The 11,372-nt window shown below is 42.0% G+C and overlaps 1 protein-coding gene across 1 annotated transcript; it reads right to left on the bottom strand.

Moving 5' to 3' along the window:
* Positions 1-454: 454 nt before the first annotated feature.
* Positions 455-10,654, bottom strand: LOC121813745 (protein NLRC3-like). The gene is made up of 4 exons (XM_042217640.1): positions 10,313-10,654; positions 9,965-10,151; positions 8,017-9,813; positions 455-525 (listed from the first exon to the last, which is right to left on the bottom strand). Exons 1-4 carry the CDS (start codon positions 10,313-10,315, stop codon positions 470-472), a joined length of 2,043 nt encoding a protein of 680 aa, XP_042073574.1. The 5' UTR covers positions 10,316-10,654; the 3' UTR covers positions 455-469.
* Between the last annotated feature and the right edge of the window lie 718 nt (positions 10,655-11,372).

Genomic DNA, 11,372 nt, shown 5'->3' on the forward strand with positions numbered 1-11,372 from the left:
TGAGAATTGAAGACAGAGTGTCATAGCTTCTCTCTGAGAGGTTGCAAATATTCAATCTGAAAAAACAAAACAAAACACAAACATCAAAACAAATATTGGTGTCAAACTATAATCAAGTTATAGTGAAGACCTACTACTAATAGCAATATTCAATTTTGATCTATTTTTTATGTTTCTTTTTAAGAATCGTTATTATTGTGTGTTAATGTTAGAAAAAAAAAGACTGTTTACTTTATTATGGACATGCATTTAAGAAACAACAACAATTAGATACAAATGAACTTTATTAGCCAAATCCTTTAATTAGTTGATTTTCTAAATGAATGAAAAGAAATTAAGACAAGATCTGACCTGAGCGTTTCCAGTCTACAATGTGGACTCTCCAATGCAGTAGAAAAAATCTTAAATCCTGAATCCTCCAGGCTGTTAATACTCAGGTCCAGCTCTCTCAGACTGGAGTACTGGGATCTCAGAACTGAGGACACGCCTTCACATCCTGTCTCTGAGAGGTTAGGAACACTAAGCCTGAAACAACAAATGCAGTTTGTAATGAAATGAAATCTCTTTATACCTTTATGCACTGAACATATACAAGAAAAATACATATTTATGTACGCAATACAATTCATAGTTAACACAATAATCAAATCAAATCTTGTATATTTGCTTCCCCAGATGACAACTTTAGCGCATTTGGTATTTGTTCAATAAAACCACAATTGCATTTTATATATTTAAATGGAAACCAGTTTGGGGCTGAGAGATTTGGTCAAATATACTTTATCTGAGGCAATGTTTGAACATATATCTCTCAAAAACTAATGACATAAAAGCATGTATTTAGTGAAATTAATTTTTGCTATGATCTAAAGAATCTGATTCTGTTCGTGTGGGCGTAAGGTTTTCAGTGAGAGGAACATTCTGTGGTCTCTTCTTAGATCCATTAGCACTGAGCATGGCTGTTATAGATTGCAGCTTTCTCCCATATAATCTTTTAATACTGCTCTGTCTCTGGCCATGGTGCGGCTGTTCTCATATTGTTCCCCTGCCACTGAGAGTGCACCTTGGATGGTTCTTGTATGGCCTCTCTTGCATACTTCTTCAAGTGGTACAGGCTGTGAGTGTTTGTCTGGCAGTTCCCCAAGGCCTCTGTACTTCTTAGACACCTTATTAGTTGCACCTTTCTGCAACTCTAATAGTTTGCTAACTTGCCTCTGTTCGACACAAATTCATATACTGAGCAGCAGATATACCACTGACTAGATGTTCTTTGTTGTGGCAAATGTATCATATACAAATACCGCCATGGGACCTTGAGCCACATTGCTATAAATACCCTACACTCATTAGGTGGTACTCAATTGAAATGGAAAACAACCAAAAATGTGTTGAGTCAAATTGCTTCAAGTCAAACGTTGTAGATACTAGTGGGAAAGGGATATTATTATAGCAAAAATGTCTTGATGCACGTTCAGTTATCCAAGGAAAGTAAATCTCCAAAAGTTGATTCTGTTCATCTGGACGTAGCGTTTTGTGGGAGAAACGTTTCATCATTCATCCAAGTGACTTCTTCAGTCTCAGCTGACTGCAGGTTTCCCCAATCTTATAAACAGTACATTTGCATAATGACTGAAACCAGCACCAGTGAAGGAACAATGGGCTGAGAGGTCAGTTCCTTGATCCTTAATATGCAATTTGTCATAACCATTGATCAAGGCAAGGCAAGTTTATTTGTATAGCACAATTCAACAACAAGGTGATTCAAAGTGCTTTACAGAGACATTAGAAACAAGAACAAATAAAAAGCATGATTTAAAATTGATTAAAACAAGCAAACAAACAAACTAACTAATTAACAAACAAACAAACAACAGTATATAAAATCAAAACAGATAAAATCAGAACAGTAGATAAAATCAGTAGTTAAATGTAAGTTTTGAAATTTAAGCTTAAAAGTGTGGATTTGGTGCTTTATTCAAATGCAGCTGAGAACAGGTGAGTCTTCAACCTGGATTTAAATAAACTGAGTGTTTCAGCTGATCTGAGGCTTTCTGGGAGTTTGTTCCAGATATAAGGAGCATAAAAGCTGAATGCAGCTTCTCCGTGTCTGGTTCTGACTCTGGGAACTGATAAAAGACCGGATCCAGATGACCTGAGGGATCTGGAAGGTTCATACTGGGTCAGGAGGTCACTGATGTATTTTGGTCCTAAACCATTCAGAGCTTTATAGGCCAGCATCAGAACTTTAAAGTCTATCCTCTGACGGACAGGCAGCCAGTGTAAAGACCTCAGAGCTGGACTGATGTGGTCCACTTTTTTGGTCTTAGTGAGGACTCGAGCAGCAGAGTTCTGAATGAGCTGTAGTTGTCTGACTGATTTTTTAGGTAGACCTGTAAAGATGCTGTTACAGTAATCAAGCCTACTAAAGATGAATGCATGGACTAGTTTTTCCAGGTCCTGTTGAGACATCAGATCTTTTATCCTTGATATATTCTTGAGGTGATAGTAAGCTGACTTTGTTATTGTCTTAATGTGTTTTTCTAAGTTTAGGTCTGCATCCATCACTACACCCAAATTTCTCGCCTGGTTTGTGGTTTTTAGATGTATAGATTGAAGTTCTCTGGTGACCTGTAATCGTTTTTCTTTGGCGCCAAAGACTATTACCTCAGTTTTGTTTTTGTTTAGCTGGAGAAAATTGTGGCACAACCAGTCATTAATTTCCTCAATGCATTTACCAAGAGCCTGTACAGGGCCTCGGTCTCCTGGTGACATTGTGATATATATTTGTGTGTCATCTGCATAGCTGTGATAGTTTATTTTGTTGTTGTTTATAATCTGTGCCAGTGGGAGCATGTAGATGTTAAACAGAAGGGGTCCCAAGATGGAACCTTGGGGAACTCCACATGTGATACTTGTCTGCTCAGATGTGAAGTTACCTATTGATACAAAGTATTTCCTGTTTTCTAAGTATGTTTTGAACCAGTTTAGTACAGTTCCTGAAAGACCTGCCCAGTTCTCCAGTCGTTTGAGTAATATGTTGTGGTCAACTGTATCAAATGCTGCACTGAGATCCAGTAAAACTAAGACTGACATTTTTCCACTGTCTGTATTCAGACATATGTCATTAAACACTTTGGTCAGAGCGGTTTCAGTGCTGTGGTTCTGTCTAAAACCTGACTGGAAGGCATCGTAGCAATTATTCTGTTTTAAGAAGTAACTGAGCTGTTGAGAAACTGCTTTTTCAATGATCTTACTTAAAAACGGGAGATTTGAGATCGGCCTGTAGTTGTTCATTTGTGTCTTGTCAAGATTGTCCTTTTTCAGTATAGGTTTGATTACAGCAGTTTTTAGTGATTCTGGAAACACACCTGATAATAAAGAAAAGTTGACGATCTGTAACAGGTCTGACTCTAAAGTCTTTGAGACCTTTTTGAAAAAACTTGTTGGCAGGACATCTAAACAGCAGGAGGAGGAGTTCAGTTGACCTAAGATGTCCTCCAGGTCTTTGCTGTTAATAGGTTGAAACTGTTTCATGGTGTTTAAACAGTTTTTTGGTGGACACAGTACATATCCTGGATCTGCTGTTGATGTACCAATTGCTTGTCTAATTTTTTGGATTTTTTCAGTGAAGAATTTGGCAAAGTCATTGCAGGCCATGGTTGAATGAAGTTCAGCTGCCACTGACACAGGAGGGTTTGTTAGCCTGTCAACTGTAGAAAATAAGACCCGAGCATTATGGCTGTTTTTAGTGATGATGTCAGAGAAGTAGGACCTCCTTGCACTCCTCAGTTGTAAATTATAATTGTGAAGTTTCTCTTTATAGATGTCATAATGAACCTGGAGGTTTGTTTTTCTCCATCTGCGCTCAGCTTTCCTACACTCTCTTTTTTCATTTTTCACCAGTGTGGAGTTTCTCCATGGAGACTTTTTCCTTCCAGAGATAACCTTCACCTTAATGGGAGCAATAGTGTCCATTACATTTAACATGTTAGCATTGAAGCTATTGACGAGCTCATTGACTGACCCTCTGGACAGGTCAGGTGTTAATGGGAAGACCTGGTTAAAGATTGCACTACTGTGTTCAGTTATACACCGTTTTGTGATCACTGTTGTTGATATATTTGTGTGGGCTGAGATTTTACTTTCAAAGAAAACACAGTAATGATCAGACAGGCCCACATCAGACACAGTAACCTTTGAAATGCTCAGGCCTTTGGAGATCAGTAGGTCAAGAGTGTGTCCTCTATTATGTGTGGCCTCTGTTACATGCTGAGTCAGCCCAAAGTTGCCCAGAGTGTTACTCAGGTCTTTAGTCCCTTTGTCCTGAGGGTTGTCCACATGAATGTTAAAATCCCCAGCAATAATTACACAGTCAAAATCAACACAGATCACAGACAGCAGTTCACTGAGGTCATTAAAAAAGTCTGTGCAGTATTTGGGAGGCCTGTAAACATTAAGAAACACAACTTTGGATGGGGCCTTCAGCTGTAAAGCCACATATTCAAAAGACTGAAAACTTCCAGGAGATAGCTGCTTACATTGAAATGATTCATTAAATAAGACAGCAACCCCTCCTCCTCTCCTGCTCACCCTGGCCTCACTGATAAAACTGTAGTTAGGAGGGGTCGTCTCGATGAGAACAGCTCCACTGTTACTTTGGTCCAACCAAGTTTCAGTTAAAAACATAAAATCAAGGCTGTGCTCAGTGATTAAATCATTAATTAAAAATGTTTTCCCAGCTAAAGATCTAATGTTTAATAAAGCCAACTTAAGTGTTTTAGAGGTATTACTTGTCCCCTCGTGTTTGGGAGCAGTCTGTGGCACACAAGGTATGTTTACTATGTTTAAAGATCTTTTAGAGTGCAGCTCTCTGTGTTTTGACCAGGCCACATGTCTCCTGTCACCTAAAAGTACAGAAATTTTAAAACCTTCTAGTAAACAGGGTCCCAGCTTCTCCTGGGAAAAGTCATCACTGCCATAATCCTCACAGCCCGGACCCTCCACACATCACACATCAGACTGCGGAGACAGGGCATGAAGAGGAACTAAGGGGGGCGAGGCTGGGCAATGTGACTTCGATTGCTCTGTTGAGGGTGGGGCTCGATGGCGAACCTTTGGCCGCTCTGGTGGGGGGTTTATGGGGGACAAAAAGGGATTGGGCCGGGGGGTAGATCTGAGCCCAGCATTGACCCGCTCCATCATCTCCTCAGTGAATTTCAGGTGTGGGGAGGAGGGAGAAAGGGAGGGGGAGGAGGGTGATGGCCTGTCAGGGGTTTGGGGGACTGGGGAAGGTCGTGGTCCCTTGTCCTGGTCGTTGGTGTTGTTGAGAGAGTTGGAGGCAAATAGGGACCCCTCTTCTTGCCTTAGATGTCTCTCCTTTCTGAGGCTCTTCCCGGGTGGGGGCAAATGGAGCTCCTCCTCAAGGTTTCTGCTGGGCTTTGTCTGTTCTTGGAGTACTGTTTGTTCCTCTTTATGAGATAACTCCTCGTTTATCTCAGCCTTGGCACCAAGCACGGATGGATGACGTATGGAATAAAACAAGTTGGAGGTGAACAGTTTCACCCCTGACTTGTTAAAATTAAATCCATTTGCTTTGAACAGATGCCTGCGTTCCCAAAAAATATTAAAGTTGTCGATAAAATGCACTGAGTGGTCAGCACATGCTGATATAAGCCATTTATTCAGTGTAAACAACCTGCTGAATCTCTCGTCTCCTCCTCTGACCGGCGGTACAGGTCCACTGATGAATACAGCTGCATTCAGAGAGTTTACAGTATTTAATAATCCAGTAAAGTCCCGTTTCAGAACCTCCGACTGTTGTTTGGACACATCGTTTGACCCTGTATGCAGAACAATGTTTGTCACAGTTGGATATTCATCTGCAATTTGAAGAATTCTCTCCTTCAGGTTGTTGACCATATCGTTAGGAAAGCAGAGGACTTTAGTGTTCTTACCGCACATCCTTTGTACATCCTTTACGGCAGAGTCACCCACAATCAGAGTTTCAGGCCTAGCCTTTAGCTTTCCCTGTGGCCTTTCACTTTTCAACAGATTTTCAGACCTTATTTCGCTGCTTTTAGATGGATGGTTGTCCGATATAGATCCAGGGTCCTTTGATAGTGGAGCAAATCTGTTCTGCAGTTTCACATTCAGTTGTTTTGGAGGTTTGTTGTTAACCTTCCTATTCACGGTTGTCCAGTCCTGTTTCCTCCCGTATACAGGGGTAGAAGAGCTTCTCTGTCTCGTAGGAAGTGAAGGCCAGTCGGTTTCAGAGATTTCAGCTCGCTGTGCCCTGCCTGTGATACGTCCTCCCCCTTCCAGGAGACATGATTTATGTCTTGGTTTTGCACCAAGACAGTCTAAGGGGGGATTATCACTTGAGGATTTATAATAATGCACAGAGTCTACTTTCTTGGTCATGTTATCTGTGCTCCTTAGCTGTGTACTAGCTTGCTCATCGCCATTGTTTTGAATCAAAGGCAAGGTTGTTTCATTTCCACACAGTCCATTTACCTCCACGTTTACTTCTAAGCGATGAATTTTTGTCTCCAGTACTGCAATCTTCTGCAGGAGGCTGTGGTAGTCATCTGTGGAGAGGGAAGGCATCTTGTTGCTAGTTAGCCTAGCGGTTAGCACCTTTCCAGGCTATTGAGGCTGCTCGGTGCCCAGACGCTGTAATCAGGCTTCAGCTGTGTCTAGGCCACAGACACACGGAGCGCTGAGGACAAGGTAACCATAAAATGTTGCTGTTTCTGTTAAGAACACTCTAGTCCTAATGATCTACAAGTGTCCAGAAGTTATCGCAGGTAAGCTCACACGGAAAAAAGGGAAAAAATCAGCATAAAAATCAATAAAAATCAATATAAGAAGCAAAGCATTCAAGAGCAAAGAGATGAAGCGTCCACACTCTTTGATCAGTGGATCAACAACCACTGATCAAAGACCACTGATCACTGATTATGACCATTGATCAATGGCCATGAGTACCATTCACAGAGAGTTAGAGAATGGCTGCAATCACAGCATTGTAAGATGGTGAAGATGTACCCTTAGGTCCCCTCCTTGATTCAGAGATGTTCTTTCCCTTTTCATGTAAATGCCTCCTTGACTCCCCGCTCAAACCAGCGTTCCTCTGTCCAGATGTGTGGATGGTGAGAGTCAGAGTCATTGATTTAATTAGGGTTAGGTGTAATTTTTTTTGGTTACTTTTACATTTTCCTGTTTTTCTTTAACTGGTTTATATATTTTAGTTAATCAGTTTATCTGTTTGCAACCAGGTTTAAACTGTCTTTTATTAAAAGGTGGTAAAATATCAAAGTTGAAATCCATGTAAAAATGTAAAATTATAATGGTTAAAATATTTTGAAATTCCTTTTGCTGTTTTAAACTTATGGAACAATTTGTTTCATATGTTTAAAAGACCATCTATTGATCATTTTTACAAATATGCTGTTTTAATGTTTAAAGACTTAAAGTCTTTAAAAGACTTAAAGTCTTTAAACAATAACGACTTAAAGTCTTTAAACAATAAAACAGCACCTTTGTGTGCACCTTTCAGCAGCACATTTTAGCAGCATGGTGGTGCTGTGATTAACACTGTTGCTTCACAACAACAAAGTCCTTAGTTCATTTCCACCACCACCTCAGAAATGGTGGAATCCCTGGGTGCAAAGACCCTGGTTGGTTTCCATGTTCTCCCCATGTTTGAATGGGTTCTCTCCCAGTACTTCGGCTTCCTTCCAGAGTCCAAAGATATGCCGTTAGTGGGAATAGGCCCATTAATATTTCTAAATCGCCCAAAGGTGAGAATGTAAGTGTGTATGTGACAGACTGTCGACTTGTCCAGATGTACCCTGCCTTTTGTCTTCTGCCTTTTGGTAGCTGGGATAGGCTCCAGGTTATTGTGCTTGGTTCTAGGAATTTAAGAACCAAGCACAATAACCTCAGTTTTATCTACATTTAGAAGCAACGAGTTAAAGGTCAGAATAAAAATTTTAAATGTGCAGATATACTTACAGAGCTTTGTTGGAGGCTTTGACACTGGCAGCAGCCTCAGAAGAGCCTCCTCTGAAGCAGAGTATTTCTTCAGGTCAAACACATCCAGATCTTCTTCTGATGACAGTAAGATGAAGACCAGAGCTGACCACTGAGCAGGAGACAGTTTATCTGTGGAGAGACGTCCTGATCTCAGGGACTGTTGGATCTCCTCCACTAGAGAACGATCATTCAGTTCATTCAGACAGTGGAACAGATTGATGCTTTTCTCTGCAGACAGATTCTCACTGAGCTTCTCCTTGATGTACTGGACTGTTTCCTGATTGGTCTGTGAGCTACTTCCTGTCTGTGTCAGCAGACCTCGTAGGAGAGTCTGATTGGTCTGCAGTGAAAGACCCAGGAGGAAGCGGAGGAACAAGTCCAGGTGTCCATTTGGACTCTGTAAGGCCTTGTTCACAGCACTCTGGTAGAAGTGTTTCTCTGCAGATTCTCTTGTTTCAGACTTCTTGGAGGTTGTTTGTTGTTCTTCCAGCAGATTGAGTCCAGAGTTGATGAAGGTCAGATGGACATGAAGAGCAGCCAGAAACTCCTGAACACTCAGATGGATGAAGCAGAACACCTTGTCCTGGTACAGTCCTCTCTCCTCTTTAAAGATCTGTGTGAACACTCCTGAGTACACTGAGGCTGCTCTGATATCGATGCCACACTCTGTCAGGTCTGATTCATAGAAGATCAGGTTTCCTTTCTGCAGCTGATCAAAAGCCAGTTTTCCCAGAGACTCCATCATCTTCCTGCTCTCTGGACTCCAGTGTGGATCTGTCTCAGCTCCTCCATCATACTTGACCTTCTTCACTTTGGCCTGAACCACCAGGAAGTGGATGTACATCTCAGTCAGGGTCTTGGGCAGCTGTCCTCCCTCTCTGGTTTCCAGCACATCCTCCAGAACTGTAGCAGTGATCCAGCAGAAGACTGGGATGTGGCACATGATGTGGAGGCTTCGTGATGTCTTGATGTGGGAGATGATCCTGCTGGCCTGCTCCTCATCTCTGAATCTCTTCCTGAAGTACTCCTCCTTCTGTGGGTCAGTGAACCCTCTGACCTCTGTCACCATGCCAACACAGTCAGGAGGGATCTGATTGGCTGCTGCAGGTCGTGTGGTTATCCAGAGGCGAGCAGAGGGAAGCAGTTTCCCCCTGATGAGGTTTATCAGCAGCACATCCACTGAGGTGGACTTTCTAGGGTCAGTTAGGATTGTAGTTTTGTGGAAGTCCAGAGGAAGTCGACACTCATCCAGACCATCAAAGATGAACACAACCTGGAAGTCTTCAAAGCTGCAGATTCCTGCTTCTTTGGTTTCAGTAAAGAAGTGATGAACAAGTCCCACCAAGCTGAACTTTTCCTCTTTCAGCACATTCAGCTCTCTGAAAGTGAATGGAAATATGAACTGGATGTCCTGGTTGGCTTTGTCTTCAGCCCAGTCCAGGCTGTATTTCTGTGTTAAGACTGTTTTCCCAATGCCAGCCACTCCCTTTGTCAGCACTGTTCTGATTGGTTCATCTCTTCCAGGTGAGGCTTTAAAGATGTCTTCTTGTCTGATTGTTGTTTCTGGTCTGTCTGGTTTCCTGGATGCTGTTTCAATCTGTCTGACCTCATGTTCATCATTGACCTCTGCAGTCCCTCCCTCTGTGATGTAGAGCTCTGTGTAGATCTGATTCAGGAGGGTTGGGTTTCCTGCTTTAGCGATGCCCTCAAACACACACTGGAACTTCTTCTTCAGCTTAGACTTAAGTTTACGATGACAAACAGCAGCTGGAAGTTCTGAAAAGAAAAAATGTAGAATATCTTGGAAAGTGGAAACAAACACTCAATTCCAAAAGAATGAATCTTTAAAACACGTTGCTCCATCTCATAAGACATCAGTAAATGTTCATTTATCCAGCAGCTTAAATCTTTAGATAAATCCTCTTACTGCTCTGCAGACGGTCAGCCAGCTCCTCCTGCTTCATTCTCCTCAGGAAGTCCACTGTGATCTTCACAAATGCCTCTCTGCTGCTGCTCCTCTGACTCTCTAAGCATTCTGGGTAATCTGGACTCAGAACCTTCTGGATCTTCTTCAGCTCGTTCTTCACAAAAGTGATGATGTTGTCCTCCAGCAGCTGGAACAGAATATTTATGAATGAGCCAATCAGACTGAAATCATGGAGCCAAACATCAGATCCATGTTGGACACACTGACGATCCACTGGTCTACAAAGAGCAGCATGGAGATGACTGTGAACAGAACAGATGTAACAGTAGTTGTTGTACATGTACAGACCATAAATATGGAGTCCAGCTGTGTTTGATGCTGCTGGGCAGACTGACCACTGGGAACCTCTGAGCTCTGCTGGTCCACTCTGTGGAGGAACCATGAAGGATTAGATCAACACAGGATAAAGATCCAGGAGTTTCTGCTCAAATAACTTCATCTGAATCAAGTCTGTCAAGTTTTAAACTCTCAGATTGTGAACATATCAGTAATTTTCAGTCTGTTTTCATGGACGTCCTTTCAGTGGTGATGTCAGGGATGATTTTGAAGAAGCTCATCAAACTGAACCATCAGCAGATCACTGCTCCAAAACCAGAACATGATCCGAGTCTCCCTCCACCACCAGAACACCAGCTTTACTAACGTGGTAGATCAGTGTTCCAAGATGGCGGCGCGTGAACAACGCGAGGCTCAGTGTCTCTCCAGAATCTGCTATTTAGCGGTTTTTTATCTACTTTTAACCGGATTATTCGTCCAGAATTGCTGTGCGTTGCTGACCTACAGCAGACAAGAGCTTCTGGACATCTGGACTCACAACTCCAACAGTTTATATCCAACAAATAACTTCATCTGAATCTGTCACGGTTTGCCGAGGCAAGCCGTGTGAATAATAATGGATCCAAACTGCAGGCTGCTGAAGTGGAGGGTGAGTTTATTTGCAACCAAAAGGTACAACAGACAGGGTGGCGAGGAACAGAACGGTGAAAACTCTAAACTGGGAAAACTAAATAAAACACTAACCGGAATACGAACGTGATTTGCAGGGAGAATGACCAGAGAAACAACACAGAAGGGTGGAAGGGAAATAACACAGACGAACCAGCAATTACTATGACAGAAGACACAACTTAAATACACTCAGAGAACACAGGGAGATTACATACAGGTGGGAACACAGCTGGGAGTGATTAACATGACGAGACTAGGGAGGCAAACTGAAAACACTCACATAAGACACAGACCTTCACAATAAAACAGGAACTTACACAAGAAAAGACACAAACTAAGAAACGCGGACTAGATACAGGAACACACGGGCAGAACAGAGTAAACACTAACCAGAGAATTA

This window comes from Haplochromis burtoni, unplaced genomic scaffold, assembly GCF_018398535.1.
Source record: "Haplochromis burtoni strain Fernald_Lab_line unplaced genomic scaffold, NCSU_Asbu1 Contig_2406, whole genome shotgun sequence".
Classification (NCBI taxonomy): Eukaryota; Metazoa; Chordata; class Actinopteri; order Cichliformes; family Cichlidae; genus Haplochromis; species Haplochromis burtoni.